We start from the raw sequence: 25,285 nt of genomic DNA on the forward strand, positions 1-25,285 counted from the left end.
CTAACATATGGTGATGGACAATAATTTGATTTTGGGTGATGGGCATATGATGCAATATACAAATGATGTATCATAGTAATATACACTTGAAACTTAAGTGATCCAATGTCATCCCAATCAATTTAGTAAAAAATACAAGTTAGAAACAAAGCAAAAAACCCCCCAAAAACCACAGAGTGACTTGTTTAGAAGCAGCAACTGAGAAAAAGGATGATTTTATATAGCACTTCACTTCCAAAGTTTGATAGAACAAGTCATAGTAGGGCTCTGTGGTAGAAATAAATGGATAGAACTTGCTTTTAGATGCATAGCAGATCACATGTCCAGAAAGAATGTGGATGAGAAAAAATAACTTACATTTTTTTTGCAACAACTTATGTATTATGTAGAAGAACAATATTAAATGTTTAACAAGCGAGGACCAGAGAATTGTAACAGAATTCCACTTTAAATCTACTCACTATGGAATGAAATAAGATTTTATTTCCTGAGTCAAATAATGTTTCCTATAAACATAAGAAACAAAATGTCTTTCTTTCTAAATATCAAGGGAACTCTATGACATGGGTATTACCACTTGTTAATTATGAGATTTTTCTAAAGCATTTGCTTATAATCTTCTTTTAAAAAAAGAAAGTATTTCTAATTCTTTATTTGAAAATCTTAATGTCATGCTTTATTTTCTGTAGTGTGAAACCATAAATCTCTACTTCTAATGTGTTCCTGCATCAAACTATCCTGAAGTTTAAAAGGCATTACATTAATAGTAATCAATAGCATACATGATTATCACCCTCCCTCCCCGCAGAATACTCTAGAAATCTCTTTCACAATTGTCAGGGATATCCTAAGAAAAGTCTCACATGTTACCTATGAACCAGTTCTTTTAACTTCCAGCACAACCAGGTCACTCACTTTTGGATGCAAAGTTACTAGTCTTCTAGTCATAGGATCTAAGCAAATATGGGGGCTCAAACTAAGCCTTCTGTGCACCAATTTACACATGTGTGCCAAGTTACTGCTCTGGTTGGGGCCACTATCCTAGTTGCATTATGCTGCAGAGTCAAGGAAAAAGGTTGGAACCTTGGCCATCCAATCAGGGTCAGAGTCCTGAACTATATACCTTTATACAAGATATGGATATAGCCACTCCCCTCTGCAGGTTTGAGGCTGAAGCTTTCACAATCCTGCCCTACAATGAGGTCACTGACGTTTGCATTATCTCAGCATGTTTGTAGGAGTAATTTTCCTTGGAAGATGAGCTAATAAACAAAATTTACCAAACACACAGAGAAAATAAATACTGTGAAATCTTACACTTGAGAAAACAGTAATCATAATAATAACAGTCATAATAGCAGCTATTCATAAGCACCAATTATGTAACAGGCATTGTACTAAATGCTTCACATATATGTCTCATTACTGTCCTAACAACCCTAAGAGATAGACACTATTATTATTTTTGCCTTCTTATGACTGAGGAAACTGAAAGACTGCTACATTAAGTAACTATTCAAGAGAAGAAAGGCAGTAGGCTATGCAGCCAGAATTAGAACTATAGCATCCAATTCAGTGTTCATGCTCTTAAGTCTCCTCTGCTGCTGGGTGATAGATGGAGTAGAACACAAAAAACAAGACACTCCACTCTTTTTGTCCAAATAGTAGCAAGTTCCTGTTTTTCTGTTTAACTATCTTTAATTTTTTGGTTATAACAGCATTTTGTCATAATTGTACATTGTATGTGATGGTTTCTCAATAGTATTTATAGAGTGAAGGATTATTGCAGGCTTTTTGCAATAAGCAGGGGGATGGTCATCTCAGAGGCCAAAATCATTTAATTAGAACGATTTCACCCTCCTTGGTATGGCTCAGTTGTTGGAGCATTGGCTCATACACCAAAAGGTGGCAGGTTCAATTCCTGGTCAGGGCATATACCCAAGTGGCAGTGTCAATGCCTTGTTGGGGCACATGCAATGTTTCTCTCGCATATCAATGTTTCTCTATCTATCTATCTATCTATCTATCTATCTATCTATCTATCTATCATCTATCTACCAACCATCTATCTATCTTCTATCTATCTATCAATTATCTCTATCTCCTTTCTTCTCTCTCTCTCTCTCTCTCTCTCTCTCTCTCTCTCTCTCTCTCTCTCTCTCTCTCTCCCTTTTAAAATAAAATAAAATAAAATAAAAATAAAATACTAAAATAAAAAAATTACCCCTGACTTTGCCCAGCACACCAGTAGAAGTGGCCTGGTATTCTAATTCCAGAAGCAGTCTCACTGTCCGTTTTATTACCTGTGGTTCCTGTGATTTTGTTTCCAACTCCCCGCTAGCACAATAAGAAGCTTCCACTCTTGCAGTGGAGGGAAAATACAGTATATACAAAAGTAAGACAACACAACCTATGTTTCAGATACTCACCAGTGTCTCTGCTTTATAGAGGAGAATTAATATCCCCTTATAATCCAAACCTTAACAACTTGAATTCATGATCTTATCTTAATGGATAGATCCCAAAGTCCCAGTGGATGCACCATGATTTGGAGTCTAGGTTTCTTTGATTCCAATGCCCATTCTTGTCCCCCAAACAGAGTTAGGAAAAGGAAATAGGTAAATGCATAGACTAGTGAGCATTTAGGTGACTCTTCCCAAATTTGTTACTGCAGTTGCTGAAGGTCAGGAGAGAGAAATTTCTCCAGCACCTTTCAGACTGGGGGTATTCCAGAGATAGATGGCCCTGTTAGCACACTTGTTTGACTGGACATTAGTTATCCACTTTCTTTGAAATGTATCAGGTAAGCTAATTATTTTGCTATTGTTTCCTTTTTACTTTTCTCAGATATTGAAAACAAGTAAAGCATACATTTTGGAAAAAGTGATTGACGTAAGAGGATAGCCCATCATTCTCACAGTCATGAAGTAGTAATATTTCAAATTTTTTAAATAAAAAACAACTTGAAAGTAGAACCTAGGTAAAAACAACTTGAGAGTATAACGAAAAAAGCCACTCGTTATACTCTATTTTCTCCATATTAAACCATAAATGCTGCATTCAGCTATAGTCCCTAATTTCCTTAAGCTTCTCAGCAGAAACCAAACCTCTTGGCATCTCATTTGGCATGTATATTTCTAGATAAAAGACACAAAGGAGGCTGATCTTCAAAGACTGTCTTTTTCTAAAAATGGCATTCCTCATTGCCCTTTTTATAAGAGGGTGAATAAAAATGATTCTATTTTTTTTTTTTTTTTGCTTATATGGTTTCCTTGGTACAGAATTATCCTGTGACACACAGGACAAAGGTACATAATACTTCAAAATAATGAGCAATAACAGAGTCTCCTGTACCAAGATAATGGCTTTATTCTTCTCTGGCCCCAATAATCCAATGACTCAAAAAACTCAGAGCACAGAAAAGAATGAAATTCTTCTTCATTGTCCAGCTTGAACAAACCTAAGGAGATTCTAAAGGGTTAGGAGCAGATATCATCAAAGGTAACCCAAGTGATTCTAAAAAGGCAATGAAAGAGCCTCCCATTTAATCTTGAAAGCAGCAGCACCTCCCAAGGAAGTGCAATACCACTTTAAAGAGATAAATATTAACCCTCAGAGTAGTCGCTAAGACTAGAAATAGCTATCAGTTACTGAGTGCTTACTATGTGACAGGCACTTTGCTACGCATTTTAAATGCATTTTTTTCATGTAATTATTTCAATAATCATGCTCCATTGGCCCTATTATGATCCTTTCAAAGACACTCTAGCATACATAGGTAAATTGACATGTCCAAGGATAAAGAACTGACACACTGAAGAATTTTATGATTATTTACAAGGATGATCTACTTCCAACACCTATGATTTTAATCTTTATAAATAACATTTATGTTAGCTATATGGTAATGTGGTATTATAATACACCTAATAATCCATTTAATCAACCTCACACTCAGGGCCTGAATCCCATTTGCAGCATCTTTGATATCTGTGCTCATCTAAACTCTGTCTAAACATTCTGAGTAGTGGAGAGGCTGATGTGAGAAAAAAACATAACAAAATGCACAAATGAAGAAAACACTGCTCTTTTCACTTAACACACATTAATTCTTATAAAAACCTGAAAGAAAGATGAATATCACTACAGGCATCTTATTAATGAGAGAACTGAAGTTCAGAGAAGTTGAGTAACTGGCCCTAAGGCATGAAACCAGTAAGAGGTGGGGCCTGTTCTTCTGACTCTAAAGCACAAGTTTACTTCTTTCCATCAGCCTACCTCTCTTTGAAGAGACACTAGTAACAAGGTAGTCATTCCATTTTGAATATAAGATGAATATTTTGTACTGTACTCTTTTCACGTTAGATTCACAAAGATCAGCAAATGGAACTGACGTGAAAATCTCACATGTTTGTCATTGATCCTCTGTTGGAAGCAACACAAACAAGAATAAGCTTTCTTTGAAATTATAGACTTTCAAAATATTTCAGGTCAGTTGTACTTCTCCAAGGTAAATGAGTTCCTTCTCAATATTGCTCCTGTTTTCTTTAAATAGTATTTAAACCCATAGCTTCTCTTTTTCTCACATTTTTAAATGTAAGCGACTATATTGGAGATCCAAGAGGGATAATCTTCAGAGCTTTTTCAGAGTTTCATTACCTGGATATGACAGAGTGCCAAGTTCTTTGTTATTTTAGTAGTGCTTCTTTGGGTTTTCAATGTTCTCAAAATGTGAAATCCACAACTGAGAAAAATATTGTAGCTGAGATCTGACCTTGTGTGATTATCTTAAAATAGTTATCTTAAAATAGTCAGATTGCTTCATTTCAGATTCTGACTTTGTCACTTAAGTAAGTTATTTAACTTGTTGGTACCTCCATTTACCCATTTTAAAATGAAAAATAATAATAAGGAACACCTATCTAAAGAAGTCATTGTAATGCTTAAATGCTACCATCTCCTTTACCTGAGTATACTCCCACATGAACGGAATGATTATGCTTCTAAGGCTAAGCCTCCACTTGTGCAGTAGATCCCATATCTTCTTGCCCCATCTCTTCACTCTCTCCTGAATTATCAAATTGCTCTTCTCAAATGTATTTTTCTAAATAGAACACTGACCTGTCCCCCCCCCCCCTTTTTTTTTTTTTACAATTCCACTCCTCCATTTCTCTCCTGAATCTATTTCAGTTAATAATGTTTCCTCCCCCTTTACTATTGCACTCAATGTGGTCATGTCAAAGTCACCAAGAACCCTTACATTATTTGTCTGATCAGCAACACTTGGGACAATGGATTCCTCTCACTTCCTTGAAGCATTGTCTTCATTGGGCTTCAAAGAACCACACTTTCCGGGTTTTCCTCCTACATTCACTGGTTGCTTCTTTTTAATTTCCAGTGTTATTGTTTTTTTTCTCTTTCTACCTCTAAATGTTGGAGGGACTTCTTTCTCTGTTGTGTCTCATCTCCATTGTTTCTATGCTAATTCCCTTAGTGATATTATCTAGTCACATGACTCTAAAGGCCATCTATATATGAATTATTCCAAATCCAGATCTCCCTCCTGGATCTCAAGTTTTTGAATCCAACTGCCAATCAACCTCTCCAATTTCATGTGTACAAACATTTCAAATATAATATCCCTCAAAGAGTGCTTAACTTATCCCTAAAATTATATTGTCCATAGTTTCTCCAACCCTGTACTTTCAGTTCCTCAGGTAAAAAATGTTAGAATCATTATTGACTAGTTTTTTTAATTTTATATCCTAAAATCCAAACTAAACACTGATTTAACTAAATGTCCTCTGAATAAGTAAAAGTTCTCTGAATAAGTTAATGTCCTCCTATAATATGTTAATTATCTTATTTTCAGTAATTTCTAAATGATATTTGTTTTAATCATTCCAAAAAGAATATGATTGTCCTTACCCGAGAGGGTGGAAATGAGATAGAAGTTGAATAGTTCTTCTATTTGGCACTAGTATGTTAATGGTACACCATCTAAACTAAGCAATAAGTATAAAAAATACAAATAAGATTAGAGTGCTAAAATGATGTCATTGAAGAGAAAATAAATTACTTCATTTGTGTGTTTCCTTGGCTAAAGTATTTTTCAACTCTCATTTATAATACGTATTTATAATTATTTAATGAAACATAAAAACTGTGTGTGTGTTACAACCAGTTTTTGATCAACAAATTTTTTCACAAGTTCATTTCCCACTCTTATTTATTTCCAATAATTAGTGACCTACAAGCTAACAATTTGCCACCATCTTGAATATTTAAACATGTGACCCAAGGTTCAAATGAAATTCTTAAAGAGAAGTTGTCAAAATATTTTGAAGGATAAGCTTATATATTTCACAGGGAATTTACTTTAAAGATAAGTAATCCTATGTAATAAAGGGGTAATATGCAAATTGACGGAACACTGTAATGGCCAGTCGCTATGATGTGCACTGACCATCAGGGGGCAGACGGACAACACAAGAGCTACCCTCTGGTGGTCAGTGCTTTCCCACAATGGGAGCACTGCTCAGCCAGAAACTCTGGGCTGAGCTCATGGCAGTAGCGGTGGCATGAGCCTCTCCCCATGGGGAGTGGGCTTAAGCCATCAGTCAGACATCCCCCAGGGGCTCCGGACTGTGAGAGGGAGCAGGCCAGGCTGAGGGACTCCCCTTGCCCCACTCCCCACTCAAGTGCATGAATTTCATGCATCAGTCCTCTAGTTAAAGATAAAGCCCTCTATCCATGAACTACAGAAAAATCTTAAGCATTTAAGATCAATCCTTTGCATGTAAAGGTTTCATTTTCATATAGGTTTTATTTTCATATAAGAGGTAAGCTTTCTCCTTAATATTTAGAAAATCCAAGTACAAAAGAGATATATTCAGGGAGATATGGTTAAAAGCAGTATTGAAGTTTGAAAGTAAATAAGTAAAATGCTAAATGTGCCATTTGCCTTGAATGTGCTAACTGTGGTACACCCTGGGGAAATGAGTATAAGAACTAAATTCTATTCTCAAAACAATTTTATTGTTTTTAGGGTGACGAGACTAACATATATTGGAGAAGACATTTTACAATTAAGTGCTAAATTGTAAAAAAAAAAAATCTAAGTGCTGAGTCACTACAGATAGAGAGAACTATGAGGGTTGAAATAGTTATAGAAGATTTTAAGAGGTGATCTCTAAGTTGAGTCTTGAAATCTGAGCAATGTACAGTTAAAAAGAAAGGGGAAGACTTTTCATTGTTGAGTTAAAAAGAAAGGGAATGACTGGGTGGAGACTAGGAAATAAGAATCAGTGGAGTAATTAGGGAAAGTAAAAGGAAGCCCACACTTGTGTTGTAAGGCTTCATGGTTGAGCAAAGTCTTAAATAAAGCTGTGTAAAAAGGGTCGATCTAATTGTGAAGTGCCATGAATGTCTGGAGAGAAGTTTCTACTTGATGTGATGAGAAATTGAGAGTCAGTAGTTTCCTGAGCAGGAAAGAGACATGATGAAATATTGCTTTATTAAAATGAATCTGCTTGTAGGCTGCAGGATAGAATTGAAAGAAAAAAGACTCAAAGGGAAAAGGTAGAAAACTCCAAAGTAATTGAGGCATAAGTGAGGTGCTTGTGAGCATTCATTTGGCCTAAGACATTCCTGAGCAAATGCAGCAAATATAATTTTTAAAACACCCCTTATAATTTTGTTTTATCTCTCTCTCTTTTTTTTTTAAATTTCCAAGTGACCTGAAGACATTATGTTACATTTGGAGAAATTGAGTTAATAATTGTAATTTTAATCTCAGAATTTTCTTTTTTATTTTGGAGCCATTAATTTTTCCTTTTCATGTCTCAAATGTTTTTGCAAAACACTGAAAAGCTGGCAATCCCTGGGGCACATAGCTATCATTCTTGAGAGTAAACTATTCTTGAACCTAAAGAGATAATCTTTCTTGGTATTGTGCATTTTTTAATGAATAAGCTAAAAATATGCAAATACATATATAACATACTTAACTGACACTCATTTATTTTCAAGATTTCACTTCAATTATTAAAATATAATACAGTAATCTAGATACTAGAGCAGTACATTTCTCCATCTTCAGTAATCCTCTGATATTTAGGAAGAACAAAGAACTCTGCTTTAAGCAACTTTATACAAATTCAAAAACATAACAGTAAGAATGTGAAAATTAAATAAAATAAATAAATAAATAAATAAATAAATAAAAATAAATAAAAATAATTTACATTATTTGTTACTAGTGACCTGGTGAATGAATTCGTGCACATTGAAAATAAATTAATTAGAAAGCAAGCGGTCAAACTCCTGCTCAAACTCCTGAGGGGACAATTTGCATATTAGCCTTTTATATAGGATTGTTATTGAACTGTTTACCACTACTTTCTAAGTAGAGAAACAATGGATCTGGCAGTTGTATTAGCTCCAGCTTTGTGTGATTTCATTACAGGTTGGCTTTCCTCACAGGTTGGCTTTATGCCAATAGCTCCATTCTTGTTTTCATTAAAAAGAAAAAAAAGTTTAGAAAAGACAAAATTAAAATTTTCCTAGAAGGTATAGAAAAAGCAAGTACTAATTCTCTGGACAAAAATCTGCTCTTTTGATAGAACTGTCTATGTCCTGAAAAGAAAAAAGCATGCTTTAATTGTATAAACAGTACTCACTGTTGCAAACTGGCGGGAGGGGGGCTGGTGGTATGTAGGAAAACATTTTTTCTCCAAAATGTTTTGTGGGGCCGAAACCAGTTTGGCTCAATGGTAGAGCGTCGGACTGCAGACTGAAAGGTCCCAGGTTCGATTCCGGTCAGAGGCATGTATGTTAGTTGCGGGCACATCCCCGGTAGGGGGAGTGCAAGAGGCAGCTGGTCAGTGTTTCTCTCTCATTGACGTTTCTAGCTTTCTATCTCTCTCTCTTCCTCTCTGTAAAAAATCAATAAAAATATATAAAAAAAATGTTTTCTGGGTTGAGACACTCAAAAGAATGTGACATTAATTCTAGTAAATTATGGTATTTATTATTTAGATACAAGAAGGCAATATTAAATTTACTGCAAACATATACTGTTAACACCAATTAGTTTACTTGGGTTGATATAAAAATATGTTAATATTTTTCTAAAACATCTACTAATAGCCTTAAAGAACATGGGTTTTGTTGTATTTTAAAAAATACATTTTTATTGATTTCAGAGAAAGAGGAAAGAGAAGGAGAGAGAGAAACATTGATGTAATAAGCTGCTTCAGATGCAACCCCCCTCCCCACGAGGGATTAAGCACACAGCCTACCCCACGAGGGATTAAGCACACAGCCTAGGCATGTGCCCTGACTGGGAATTGAACTTTCCATGCATTGGACAATGCTCAACCAACTGAGCAACACAGGCTAGGGATTTCTTACTATATTCGAATGGCACATATCTTTCCAGAAATCCTCCATGATATTTCTGTTCTAAAGTAGACTATTGCTTTCATAATGATGATGGGACACTGAATGATCCATAAGCATCATATTCCATCAATTGCTCCATATCTGAAAGTTATGATGTCATAATACTTAATAATAAGAAGTAACAGCAGGTTTAGTATTATCTCTAAGAGAGAAACCAAGGTGAAATTTTAGGTCTATGAAATAGTCCCTGGTTTTCCTTTGGTATAAATATTAGGAGCTGAATTGCAATATAGCCAACTGGTGGCTTCAAGGGTAGCCAATTCACAATCTAGGATACCTAATGCTAAAAGGGAATTTTAGCTAATTTTGTTTGGTGCCCCAAGAGGTTAGTAAAGAAAACTTGGGCCTTTATTTTGATAATGCTCATTATTATGTCATTAGCACATATTTATTATCTATAATACATATACCACAAGTTTTAGAGAATATAAGTCAATGTTCATCAGACTATTACAATGTGTCAAGAATGTTGTAAGGATTCCAAGATGGCAGACTGGAGGATGGCAGTGAGGGAGAGAGTGTGAGTGCAGGAGGGAGCAAAAGGGGAGTGTGTGGACATGTGATGTGTATGTGTGTCTGAGTGAGGGACGGCTGTAACACTCAGGAACTTCAGGGGCTGGTGGACCAGGCTTACATAGCTGGGCAGCCTCTGCTACTTCTATAACATCTCCCGGAGTGCTGTCTCTACTGCAGAGGCCACACTACTCCACACCACAACCCAGCTTCCACTCCACTCAGGGGACCCTCAGACACTACCCGGAATCCAACAGCCACTCTGGCCAGGGACCTGCTGCTAACACACAGACATCGGGACTCGCAGATGACATGATATTGTACATAGAAAACCTCAAAGATTCCATTAAAAAACTACTAGACTTAATAAATAATTTTGTCAATGTAGCAGGACATAAAATTAACATCCAGAAATCTATGATTTTTTTATACATCAATAATTAACTCACAGAAAGAGAAACTAAAACAACAACAAAAAAACCCAAGCAAACCAAAAACAAAAAACAATCCTATTTACCACTGCAACAAAATAATTAAGAGACCTAAGAGTAAAATTAACCAAGGAGGTATAGGACCTGTACTCAGAAAATTACAGGACACTGAAAAAAGGATAAAGGAAGACATAAACAAATGGAAGAATATACTATGTTTATGGATTCATAGATCAACATCATTAAAATGTCCATACTACCCAAAGCAATTTATAGATTCAATGTAATCCCCATTAAAATATCAATGGCATACTTCAAAGACCTGGAACTAACTCTCCAAAAATACATCTTGAATAAAAAAGACCCAAAGAGCTGTAGCAATCCTGAGAAAGAACAAAGTTGGAGGGATCACAATACCAGATATCAAGCTATACTATTGTACAAAGCCACAGTTCTCAAAACTGCCTGGCATTAGCACAAGAACAGACATATATTTCAATGGAACAGAACAAAGAACCAGAAATGGACCCAAGCCATTATGCTCAATTAATATTTGACAAAGGAGGCAAGAGCATTTAATGGAGTTAAGACAGTCTTTTTTAATAAATAGTGATGGGAAAATTGGACAGATACATGCAATGCAAAAAAAAAAAAAATGGAACTAGACCACCAAATTACATCATACACAAAAATAAACTCAAAATGGATAAAGGACTTAAATGTAAGATGGGAAACCATAAAAGTGTTAGAAGAAGCCATAGGCAGCAAAGTAGCAGACATCTGTAGTAGCAATATCTTTATTAATGCAGTTCCTAGGGCAATAGAAACTAAGAAGAAAATAAACAAATAGGATTACATCAAAATAACCACCTTCTGCACAGCAAAAGGAACCATCAATAATACAGCAAGAAAGCCCACTGCATAGGAGAACATATTTGTTATCTCTGATAAGGGTTTAATCTCCAAAGTTTATAAGGAACTCATATAACTTAGTAAAGGGAAGATAAACAATCCAATGAAAAAATTGACAAAGGACCTCAATAGACACTTTTCAAAAGAGGACATAAAGAAGGCCAAGAGACATATAAAAACATGCTCAAAGTCACTAATCATCTGAGAGATGCAAGTCAAAACAACAATGAGGTACTATCTCACACCTGTCAGAATGGCTTCCATCAACAAATCAACAAATGGCAAGTGCTGAAGAGTATGCAGACAAAAAGGAACCTTCATGCACTGCTAGTGGGAATGCAGACTGGTGCGGCCACTGTGGAAAAACAGTATGGCATTTCCTCAAAAAATTAAAAATGGAAATGCTATTTGACCTAGTGATCCCACTTCTAGGAATATATCCCAAGAAAACAGAAACAGCATTTAGAAAACAGCAAACAGCACCCCTATGTTCATAGCAACACAATTTGCAATAACTAAGATTTGGAAACAGCCTAAGTGCCCATCAGCAATAGAGTGGATCATAAAATTGTGATACCCATGGACGCAAGACACTGGGGGGTGAGGGCACGTATGGGAGTGGGGTGGGGCGGCAATGGGAAGATACATATACAGGTACATATACCTTAATCAATAAAAAAAGAAACAAAAAGTAATAACTAAATAAAATCAGGAAAAAAATAAAACTGTGATACATCTACACAATGAAATACTAAGCTGCTATAAAAAAAGAAGGAATTCTTACCATTTGCAACAGCATGGACGGAACTGGAGAGCATTATGCTAAGCGAAGTAAGCCAGTCATAGAAAGATAAATATCACATGATCTCACTCATTTGTGGAATATAATGAACAACATAAACTGATGAATAAAAATAGAAGCAGAGTCATAGAAGCATAGAATAGACTGTCCAACCTATGAGGGAAGGTGGGGGGTGAGAGGGTAAGAGATCAACCAAAGAACTTGTATGCATGTTTATGAGCATAACCAATGGACACAGACGGGGGTGGCTGGGAGGGGTGAGGGCATGTGCTCGGGTTTGGGGGTGTCCAGGGAGAGGTCAATGGGGGAAAAAGGAGTCTTATGTAATACTTTAAACAATAGAGAGTTTAAATTAAAAAATAGAATGTTGTAAATCCTTTGTTGCTATTAACTTATTTAATATCCTATAATAAGAAGCAACCTTTATATCTCAATTTACAAGTAAGGAAAGATCACTCCACATAGAACATGGATAATCATTTTTACATTTTAATAAAATTTCTAGCTTAAATGTACTTTATTCTCTATTTTTTAAAATAATGTTTTTATGTATAAAACTAATAAAATCTTCCTTTAAATTTTTGTATGCACTTATATATACAAACACACACATTCATATATTCTTAAGTAAAAAAAGTAAATCAATATTTTAGATAAAATACAGTTATGGCAAAAAACTCAAGAAAGCAGTGCTAAAATTCCAAAGTTGAAAATGATGGTTTAATGGAATGAATTGAGAATCATGGAGTAGAATACTTTTTAAAATTCACAGACGGTTGTCAAAACCTAATGCACCTTCTTGGAAGTAGTGTCATTTGTAATACAATAGCTAGGTTCTAAGAGTCACAGCACATTATCTAACATATTTGGTTTTCCTTTCTTTATTGTTTTTTCCTTCCTTTCATCTTCCTTCCTCCATTCCTTCTTCTTTCAGCTTTTCCCTCCCATTATTTCCTTCTATCCTGAGAGTTCACATTGGTGTTATTCCACAGAATCATGAAGGTTATGAACATGAGGGGCTGTGGCTGTTTTTCAAATAAATTATGGTTCATCTTTTACTTAATTTAATTTCAGTTACATATCCATGAATCACATAACTAAACAATAACTATAGAAGCTGCATAATTATTTAAAATGCTCATTTTGTAGTTAAAGTAATCATAATTTTATGATGATCAAAAAGAATACCCTAACAAGCATTATTTTGTAATAAACCTTTTCATATACAAATAAATGAATAAGAAACACCTATAACAATAAAGGCATAATATGCTAATTAGCCTGGACATCCTTCTGGATGACCTTCCGGAGGAAGCCACATGGCAGGGGCCAAGGCAGAGGTGGCCACCATGGTGTTGGGGGCTGAGCCCCTGGCATGAATTTTGTGCATCTGGCCTCTATTAAAAATAAAATCTTTGAGAGACAAAAGTATAGTCCTTTCACTAGAGAACATTTTAAATAGCTCTTTCTGTACTTCACTGATGAAACTCTACAATATAAGTCAACCACAGTGTGAGAAGAATAACAATACTGTGCTCTTTGGTGGGGGAATTGTAAAGATAGTCTCCAGGCGTTCTTTCTAATAAAGTGAGCTATCTATTCTTTATGCATGACATTTTTTTTCTTTTTTCCTTCTTCCATTTGAAGTAAAAGTTTCTTTCTCTTAACAGGATGCATTTATCAATATCAGCCAGCACTCCTCTGCAAACACTGCACCAAACCCCATATTTATTCTCTACAATCAACAATATTTTTGCCCAACATCTCACAGAAAGCCCTGTGAGATCTGACCAGAACTCTTGAATATAATAGTAACTGCCTCTATACAGGGAAAGTCTGTAGGGAGAGATAAATAACTTTTTTCAAGGTGTACAATCAATGTAGAGAGCTAATATAAATACTTAAAAACCCCCAAACTACTTTTAAAATCAACACAGCAGGCTTCCTTTCGGATCTGTATTCTCAAAATTATTGTTTTTCCTTTTTTTCTTTGCTTTATTATGAAAACCAAGACAGGATGAGATAATCCTTCAAGGAATAGTGGAAAACTCTTTTATATCCAGTAAAGGTAGCCATTGTTTTATTTTCGTGTACAACCCATAGTCAGGCACTGTAAAGAACATCAAAATATTGATTCAGAGTAGAGCTCAGTAAGCAATGTGGTAGGGAGTTCTCACGCCCATCAGACCACAGGTTTCTGGTAAACATTAGATATATTTCTGAATGCAGAAGCTTAGAAGATTCTCTTTGGAATTTGGAGTCATGAGTATGTGCTAGAGAACCTGACAAAGTTGTGTACATTTTTTAAAAACTCACCCACTTGGCAGAGCTAGTCCCATTATTTATGCTGTGCACCATCTGCAATTATTTTCATTTCTCTAATAGTGAGAAGCAAAAGCATCATATAAGAACAACTGCCTTCCTAGAAATGAACTTCAGGGAAAGAACACACAGGACAGTACTAAGCTGCTTTGGGCAAATGTTAAGGGTATAAACGGAAATAAGAAGACTTGGGTTAAAACTCTGCTTCCAACTTTTATGGTGGCTTTGCAAAATCATTTACAAAGTAAAGACTAGTGGGTGTACAATAATTATTAAATTAAGTTAACTTAATTTTAAAAATCCAAATCAAAAGCAAAATGAAGTAAACTAGTAGATTAGCATTGCAGGAAAGAACTATTGTAAACTGAAACTTGAAATATAACTTCAAACATAGTAATTCTACTCAATATCTGTAATGTGATACATCCTAAAAAAAAAAAAAAAAGAAAAAGACTGCAGAGAAATCTTAACCTCCTTTTGGTAATCACATCACTAGTAACAATGATGATGGTATTATTATTTAAAAGCTATTATGAATAATATATATATATATATATATATGCTCATGCATATATTATGTATATTTAATAGGATAAAGTAAATAAATAAGCAGGTTAATATATTAAGAATCAATATTTTTAATGGAAAAGAAACAAAAATTAAGACAAAGAAGTTCACTAAAAAGCTCTGTAATTCTAAACTTGAGTTGGAAACATAGTATGAACTCATGATGTATCTTCTCAATGGATGGTTATCTAACATATAACTCTCGGACAAAGAGTGTGCAAGTTGGTGTAATAGAAGATAAGGAAACTATCAGAGGCAACTGGGGTCATGCTGAAAGAACTCAGGAGCCAATTTAAAGGGGCTTCCCCTGGCCAAAGGTAAGACAGAATGAAAATAAAAACTAACAATAGCTACAGTGGATGGAAACAGACATACCTGTTTTATAGCATGTGACTTCATGATGATAAACACACACACAAACAACCTGAGTGATCACATTTGTGGGTTTTTGGGAAACAACTTGTTAATTTGAAAACTGCTAAATGAGGGAGAATAATCAAATATGGATCCTATCTTCATTATACCAACTTTACCTCAGGATTACCCAATAACTGATGAGGAAGAGTTCATCTTTAGAGAATAATTTAGTTAATAAATAAATAAGGAATGATAGATCATTGTCATTTTGAAAACTCTAAGTAAGTTTAGGGACAGGTTATAAGAGGCTGCTAAAATTGTTACTGCTATGGCCTGAATTGTGTTCTGCAAAATTCATATATTGTAGTCCTGACCTCTAGTACCTTAGAATGTGACCTTATTTGGAGATATGGTCTTTGCAGTGGTAATCAAGTTAAGGTGAAATCCTTAGCATGGGCCTACTATGACTGGTGTCCTTATAAAAAGAGGACACAGAGACACCGATAGAAGGAAGGAGATCTGAGGAGACACAGGGAGAGGTCATTACAGGGCAAGGAGAGAGGCCTGGAACAGATCCTTCCCTCATAGCCCTCAAAAGAAACCAACCTGGCAGCCTCCAAAACTATACATTTTGTGACACTTTGTTATAGCAGCCACAACAAATGAATACAATTACATACAAATTAATGGGGTCATTACAGTAGATATATCAGATTGTTAATGCCTAAATCTCCTCATCAAGTTTCAGATCACAAAAAGAGATCTATCCAGGCATTTGTGTCTCCTGATAGGAGTGCACAATATGGCTTGGGAAGCAGTCTTGCCAAAACACAACATAATAACTAATGTAAGTCTGTCCAAGTCTCAGATGTAGGAAATAGAGGAACACATTTACAACAAGGAGATGTAATCATAAAATAACACGATTTTAAAATAATTACCAGGGGGATTAAAGGAATCAGACACATTTAGAGTAAAAGAGATTTCAGGTAATTCATCAGATAATAGTAGTGTGTATATCAGTTTGGACCTATCTCAGAGGGAAAGCAGGGGGTGGGTAGGAAGAGATCAACCAAAGAACTTATATGCATACGTGCATAACCTATGGACACAGACATAGGGTGGTGGAGGCCTGGGGTGAGGAGGGCAGACTAGAAGGGGTCATTGGGGGGAAAAGGGATAACATGTGATACTTTCAACAATAAATATATATATATATATATATATATATATATATATATATATATATATATTTATTTATTTATTTTAATGTATTTTATTGATTTTTCACAGAGAGGAAGAGAGAGGGATAGAGAGTTAGAAACATCGATGAGAGAGAATCACCGATCAGCTGCCTCCTGCACACCCCCACTGGGGATGTGCCCGCAGCCAAGGCACATGTCCCTGCCCGGAATCGAACCCGGGACCTTTCAGTCCGCAGGCCGACGCTCTATCCACTGAGCCAAACCGGTCCTGGCAACAATAAATATTTTTTTAAAAATTTAAAAATAAAAAGTAAGTAATAACATTTGAGAGAGGTAAAGTTACTTTAGATTTCCTAGTATTGGTATCCATAAAAGTAGCATAAAATAGTATACAGTTAACAGGGTTATGGTAAAGATTAAATATAACAGTATCAGTAGAGTACTTAGCATAGTGCCTGAGGCATTATGAAGTTTCAATTATTTATTTAGGTTATAGTTAAAATGATGTGATAAGAACATCTTACTGTGCCTGCTTATAGTGTGTGCAACACAAGTTCACATACATACTCTGCAACACACTTACTGTTTACCAGTGTGAGCTAGTATTTGGCTGGAAGGTTTTTACTACCAATTCCACTGCCCAGTCTCACACATACCCTCAAAACCATCTGGCTCTGGGCTCACATTTGCTAGAAGCTGCAAAAAAGAAGCATTATGGGACTTTGAAAGAAAAGCCAAGGCCAGGGTTAGGAAGGAAATGGAAACAAAAAGGTAGTTTAAGGAGGTTAAATATGCCACTAAATGTCTTCCCAGAATTAAGTCATCCCATGCCTGCCATTTTCATGGAAAGATAAACACAGTCTTTCAGCACTTATAGGGCTAGGCCTTGGGGAAAATCAGTGTTTCCAGCCAGCTGGATCATGTTTGGACAAGAGGCAGAACACATCTGGTTATTAACAGCAATGATTGCTCTTTTGTTAAAGTCATCATTTAGATATAAGAAATGTTGCAGCTGATAACTATCTTGAGTTAGGGGACCACATCCTACAAATTTTCATTTCGATTTTTCAAACATTGATTTGGTTTGAGAGAGGGTATACAAAGGTTAATGAAATAGAGTTCACATTTTCAACAAATACAATTCTGTTTGCATCACAGAAAGATAGAATATCATTAGGAGGTTACAAACAAATCTCATGAGCCTTTATGAGATTAAAGTGAAGTAAGGTATCAAATGAGAGAGAGAGTTTTTTATCTGGTTAGGAAGATTGCAAAAGTCCTTGTGGAGAAAATAGAATTTGAGAAAGGCTTAAAAAGATAGTAAGGAAAAAATAGTGAAGTGGGGGGAAAATCTTTGGGGATAGAAAAGGGAGTACATATCAGAAGGCTACAGGTTGCCACATAAAATACAACATGCTTTGTTATATCTGAATTTCAAATAAATAGCAGTAGTTGTTTGTTTGTTCTTTTTTTGTTTTGTTTTTTAGTATAGATATGATACATGCAATATTTGGTTCATATTTAATTTAAAATGTCCTACATGTCTTCAGAGAAATAGTAAGTTGTTTTAAAAGGCTTAGAGGAAGAAAATGGGCAATAATGAGGGAAAGATACTTCAGTTATACAGAGAGGGTCTTAGATTCCACACTGAAGACTGAAAACATGCTTTTTATGTGGACTATGGAAAACATATGTGGCAGTGATATGATCTGACACACACTAAAGGAAAAATAAGGTAGCAGTGATGAAAAGGGGAAAAACTGAGATAAGAAATTGGCCAGGAAGTGACATACATTGAGGATACTGAACTATTTAGGTAATGGGAATAGTTTGGAAATATGGATGGTTGAGACAGAGTAAAAGCAGCAGATTGGATCTCAGGAACAAAAGAGATGTAAAGTCAAAGATGCTGCATTTATGCCTATTGACAAGGGTGAAAATGATATTGTTAGCCCTGGGAAAGAAGTAGGATGGAAAAACAGATATGAAATAGGGGTCATGTCAGGAGGACCTGGCAGGGCATCCAGATACAGATGCTTAGTAAGCAATTATAAATATTTTTCTGTACTCAGTGATCTTGAGATTTTAGACATTTAAGCTGTTAAATTAATGAGTTGGGCACTATTAGAAACAACAGAGGAACAAGTGACTGAATAGCAATGAGACAAAGAAGAAGAATAATGTAATAATTGGGTTGGGTCTTGGAAATCCTTAAGTCGAAGTAAGTCATCACCAATTATTCAGAGAAGTCAAAAGTGTAGACTAAAAATGGTGCTGTGAATTATTGTAAACGCTGTTTTAGGAAGGTAACATTGATGAGGGCCACCATGGTTTGGGAGACTGAGGAGTAAATTGGTGGTGAGGAAGTAGAAGAAACCAAAGGAGGGGTGCTCCAAGAGAACACAGAGGGAAAGAGCCAATAGAGAGGGAAGACTGGAGAATTTAGTAAAAGAATTTAGGGCAAAGTCTGAAAAGAGTGTGCAGCAATAAGATTAAGGATAGCCAACCACTAGGGTAAATTCACAAATTTCATCACAGATTTATTTTTTCCATTTGTGTATTGTTTGGGGGTATTGGTGAATGTACAGACATTAATTGTAGGATTTCGACCATTAATAAGAGTTTTAGCTCCGAGTCAACGGTGTGAGGAAGAATTTTTAAGGAGGCTGATAAATACTCTAAAATAGTAGGTAAATTTGAGGCTGAATGAGTCTCTGGAAGTATAGCTTTGATCAGTTTTTCAAAGGGATCACAAAAGATGACAAAAAGAATTAAATAACCACTATTCTACATATCCTACAATAATACTAGTATGTCATAATTTTGATATTTCATAAAACTGACAGCTAATTTAAATTTTAGCCTAAAACTGTAGCTAAAAGGACCCCTATTACATGAGGGTTAATAATAGACCTCTATAATTGTATGATACCTCTTTTCTACTTGATTCTCAAAGATATAAAGAACTGAAACAAAATCCACTATGGTATAAAACATTGCTGAGAGAAATTAAACATAATCTAACTAAATGTAGACCTATTATGTTCACTGATTAAGACTTTAACATTTTAACATGTCAATTCTCCCCAAACTGTCCTACAGATTCAATGCAATCCTGATAATAATCTTAGCAGTCTATTTCAGTAGGCAGATGTAAAGGACCTTTAATATCCAAAGCAATCTGAAATAGTAAGTACAAAGTTGTGGGACTTGACTTGGTGATTTAACATAGCGTTACGGCAATGTAAATATTGTGAAACTCCCTAAGGTTGGACAAGTAGAACAACAGAAGAGAGCCTAGAAATAGACTCCTAGTTATTCAGTCAAAGGAATCAATAAGTGTTGCTGGAACAACTGGATAGCCATATGGAAAAACTGTATCTCAATTCCTATCTCACATATAATAAAAAATTAACTCAATATGAATCATATGCCTAGATATACAAGTTAAAACATAGGTATATCAGGGAATAAAACCATGTTGGACATGTGCTGTGGGGTGGGGGTGGTTGGGGAGAGAGGTCAGTGTTAGAAAAAGGAGACATATGTAATACTAGGTATAATACTTTAAACAATCAGGAGTTTATAAAACACACACTTTGGATCCTCTCAAAGTCACCACAAATATTGTCCTACTTCTTTAAAATATTGTTACCCAATTCCCTTTTATAATTAAGTAGTTATACTGAATACTTAGTACACAGTTCAGTCTGGGTGGCTCTGAGATAATTAAGCAATTGGTGAAAAAAATCAATAACTTCTACAATAACCTAGATGTGAATTCTGTCTGGCAAAGACATTTTTGTACTACTGTTTGTTATTTAAAGTTTAAGACAAATAATTCACTTACCTTCAATGGACAAAGTTGCCTAGATTTAACTCAAATGATTCCAAAAGAGATGTTCTGGTCTTTAATATAATTGCATTATATAGATAAAACATTCTATGTATTTTCTTACTTGCTTCTCTCCCCTCTGCCCATTTCCTCAAGAAAGAAACATAAAATACAACAATAATAAAACATGCAACACAAGCCACTCACCGGAGCCCATACAGAACTGTTCCGTCCGGATGCAGCCGGATCATCCGGTTTTTCACTGTAACCCCATGCACAAATGACTTCTTGTCATTCAGAAAGTATGTATCTGGTACCCAGAGTTGGTCAGCTACCCTGTTGTCTAGCGTGAGGTTTAGTGGGACTCCAGAATAAGAAAGTCTTTTGTCTTTCCAAGACTGCTGGAAATACATGGTGATTGTATAATCCTGTGAAATAAAGGAAACAAAAAAATGTACTGTCATCAACATCATCAACATCATCATCATCTGAGGCGTTTTGTTAAGAACATGATAGCTTGTGGTATTGTGAATGCCCAGAGATACATGGTCCTGTCCTCCTGTCCCTTAAGAGGATACATTTGAGTATCCTCTTACAAAATGTCATTATACATTTGAGTATAATGACATTTGCACCTCTAAGCAAGGCGACCAATAGGTTAGAAGTGCTATAGTAATAATTAAATGCATGCACAGCCATTTCCACCAATATAGGAAAAAAAAATTTAATTGAATTTTAATATTTGACATTAAGGTGATGATATCATGGGGAAGGTCAAAAAGGAAAATTATACAGAGCCATGTTCACAAAAATCAAACTCCAAATATTATATCTACTACAATGTTTGGAGAGAATGTTTGCTAAATATATAATAACTAAAAATATATGCACATAAAAGGAGAGGGTGATTTGCAAAGTATGAATGCCTTTTGAATAAATACTGCTGTTTGCCTTATGAAGATTATTAATTCCATTATCTTAATCTTTCTAGTAATGTCAACTTGTCTAATAGTCCTGAAAGGTAGTTTATGAAGCGCATTGGACGGAGATGTTTATTTGGCCTGAGAAAGACATCAGTGGTGGAACTCATCAGTTCTCCTACCCTCATCCACGCTTTGTTTCAGGAATTTGTTTGAGGTCAGAAATAGGTTTGTACTTGAGTTTGCTTTCTCACCTCCTATAAAAGGTTACACTAAAAATTATAGAAAGAGAATAACCATTTCAGATCTGTAGTTGTCTGTTTTTGTATTTCTTGGTTTTATTCTTTTTTTTAATTTAGAGACAGGAAAGGAGAAAGGATAGGTGTGGGGAGAGGGATGGAAGGAAGGAAGGAGGGAAGGAGAAGGGAGGGAGAGAGAGGGGAGAAAAGAAGGGAAGGAGGGAGGGAGGGAGGGAGGGAGGGAGGGAGGGAGGGAGGGAGGGAGGGAGGGAGAGAGAGAGAGAGAGAGAGAGAGAGAGAGAGAGAGAGAGAGAGAGAGAGAGAGAGAGAGAATGTGTGTGAGAGAAGCACTGATTGGCTGCCTTCCGCAATTGCCCAACTGGGAATAAAGTCTGCAACCAGGGTATGTGCCCTGACTGGAAATCAAATCTGCCACCCTTGGTGTACGGAACAATGCTCTAACCAAATGAGCCACACCAGACAGGGCTAAAGAAATCCATTAATACAAATAATAGTTGTCCATTAAAAAATATAACTGGTAGCATTGAAATCACAATGTTGGTTTACAGAGTGGTACCTACACTACATACAATTCACTAGTTGAGAGACATAGACTCACATCATGCCTCACATGTAGGAAAACTGTACTTTATCTAGATCTCTAAATGGATATTTATGCATGTTTTAAGAATAACACAATATTCAGTTTGAATAATGAGTTCTAGTGTCCTTTAACCATTATATTTAAGAATGCTTACACTATTTACTCAGAAGACATCTTGCAATAATTCAAAGCTCTTATTTTTTGTTCAATGACAAGGATATGTGCTATTTGCTATTAATCATGCAATATTCCCTTTAAAGTTCTAAAAGTTCCTTTCACCTTACCTTCAATTACAAAGGAACCCCCAGGTTAATACAAATTCTCTTGTTAGTTGATATAATTCTCATCTGTGTTCTCTTCAAATTCTTTACATCCTACCCTTTCTGAGGGAAATGAATTATAAAAATACTGGATCTTAGATTCCAAAATACCTTGATCTTAAGATCTACCACATGCAGAGTTATGTAACCACGACCAACTAACCTAATCCCTTGTATTTTGAATGCCTCATTTTAAGAATAATAGCATTTTACTAGCTTATTATGAGCATTACTTGGGAAAATTATGGTGAAGGTACTTTAGAAACTATAACATGCTACACAAATATTATCTTCAAAATTGTTCATTGCTATTTAAAGATTTATGTTATACTTCTAAGTTACATATTCATAAGCATTTCTATTTTTAAAGAGATGTGTATTAAAGTACTTGTAGACAGAGGACCTCTTTAAACATGAAAATAACCAACCGACTGTGATCAATTATAAGTTTTTGGTGTTGGTTTCTTATTTGTAATTCAGCCAGTGTAAGAAAAGTAATAACTAGCCAAAGACATTTTATTGTAAATTTTGCCATAGGAATTAGAACGATCAGCAATAGAATACATGTTTCAATGTGGGGGGATGGTCGTGAGGGGAGGTGGAGGGGTGTTTAGGGGTATAAATGGTGATGGATGGAGACTTGACAGTGTACAGATAATGTGTTATAGACTTGTGCACCTGAAATATGTGTAATTTTGTTAACCAGTGTCACCCCAATAAATTCAATGAAAAGGAAAAAATACTCATGCTAAATATCCATAAACTTCTAGAATCTCATGAGTGCTATGAAGGATTTCCTCAGAATAAGATCATGAAGTGAAATTCTTACTCCACATTTTCATCAGTAGTTTTAATGTGTACTGGGGAAACAATTATTGTCAAGTATGAAGGATTATAATGACAAAATAAAACTATAATAATATACTAGTACACTATAATTAAAATATAAGTTTGTGGTAAGTAAACATTGGAGAGTGAAAAGGAAAAAATAATGTAAGCAGGTGTAATCTCTGCATAGATTTAAATGTGTGTGTGTGTGTGTGGGGGAAGAGTGGGGGTTTGTGGGTGGGTATAGATCTTCCCTTCTCTTTCTGGAAACTGTTTCGTTTCCTGTGTAGAGAAAGAACTATACACCAGTCAGAGAAAGATAAATACCGCATGATCTCACTCATTTATCCTATATAATAAAAGCCTAATATGCTAAGTGTCCTTTGATCTGGTGACCGGTGGACTGTTCAACCAAACAAAGGTTAATATGCTAATAATATGCTAAGGCCACTCAACTACTTGCTATGATGTGCACTGAACACCAGGGGGCAGACGCTTCGACCAGTAGGTTAGCTTGCTGCTGGGGTCTGGCCGACTGGGACTGAGCAAGATGGGCTGGACATGCTCTGGAGCCCTTCTGCGGTTCTTCCCCAGCCCGATGGTGCCCTGGTGGGGTCCCTCGGCTTGGCCTGCACCCTGTTGCAACCCGAGACCCCTCGGGAGTGTCGGAGAGCCTATTTCAGCCTGACCCCACAGCCACTACCCTAAGGAGGGTGCCAGATGCAGGGCTCCTGGCTGGTGAACACTGCTGCGGCAGCTCGAGGCTTTCCTGATCGGGATTGATTGGGCACGAGCCTGTGGCAGGCACAGTGGGGCCAGGATGAGCAGGAGCAGCAGGTAGGAGCTGCAGGAAATGTTGGACTGCAGGTTTTAGTCCATGCTGGACATCCAAAGGGGACCACCTGTGCATAAATTCGTGCACTGGGCCTCTAGAGGAATATAATGAACAACATAAATGGATGAACAAAACAGAGACAGAAAAGCATCCATCAGACCTTCAAACCTCAGAGGGAAAATAGGGAAGGGTAAGGGTAAGAGGGAGAGGTCAACCAAAGGACTTGTATGCATGCATATAAGCCTAATCAATGGACACAGACAACAGGGGAGTGAGGACATGAATGGGGATTGTGGTGGTGGGGGCAATGGGGGGATAAAGACACATATGTGATACCTTAATCAATAAAGAAAAAAAGAACTATACACATGTAATAAGATCTTTTCTCTACACAATTCACTCAATTTTCAATAAACATTGACTAAAAGTCACATCATGGTTTTAAATTAAAGCAATAACTTACCCTATTTTCAATAAGAAGTAATTCAGTGAAAATTTATGTATGCTCCAATGTTACACTTGGAAATGGGTAATATGGGACAAGCAACCTTCAGAACTTTTCTTCCTAAGCATGTCTAGGGCTATTGGTTTTGTTTGTTTGTTTGTTTGTTTGTTTGTTTTTAATATATTTTATTGATTTTGTACAGAGAGGAAGGGAGAGAGATAGAGAGCTAGAAACTTCGATGAGAGAGTGTCATCCATCAGCTGCCTCTTGCACACCCCCTACTGGGGATATGCCCGCAACCAAGGTACATGCCCTTGACCAGAATCGAACCCGGGTCCCTTCTGTCCCCAGACGCTCTATCCATTGAGCCAAACCGGTTTGGGCTAGGGCTATTGTTTTAATCTATAACCTGATTCTATGATAAATAAAATATAGATTTATGAGATTCCTAACCTTAATAAAAACTTTTTGAAGTTACTGATAATGATAACATTATGGAAAAACCTAAAGCACACCAATCCCTTCTTTTGGTACCATCTACATTATACCATACTCAAGACAATAATCTCTTTCTCCCAGAGAGTGCTCTGTGGTTTTTATAACCCTTCATATCTACTATCACCATTGTTCTCCAAACCTTGTGAGATCGGCAAATTCTCTATGATAGACTTTATGATCTACATGT

The 25,285-nt window shown here is 35.9% G+C and overlaps 1 protein-coding gene across 1 annotated transcript in view; it reads right to left on the reverse strand.

Moving 5' to 3' along the window:
- The window catches only part of GABRB1 (gamma-aminobutyric acid type A receptor subunit beta1), a 362,332-nt gene that overhangs the window by 195,711 nt on the left and 141,336 nt on the right, over window positions 1–25,285 (reverse strand). The window contains exon 4 of the mRNA XM_084901040.1: window positions 20,617–20,837. Coding sequence (XP_084757166.1) covers window positions 20,617–20,837 — 221 coding nt within the window. The remainder of the gene's footprint in view (window positions 1–20,616; window positions 20,838–25,285) is intronic.

This window comes from Pipistrellus hanaki (genome assembly GCF_964339955.1).
Source record: "Pipistrellus hanaki genome assembly, chromosome: 1".
Lineage (NCBI taxonomy): Eukaryota > Metazoa > Chordata > Mammalia > Chiroptera > Vespertilionidae > Pipistrellus > Pipistrellus hanaki.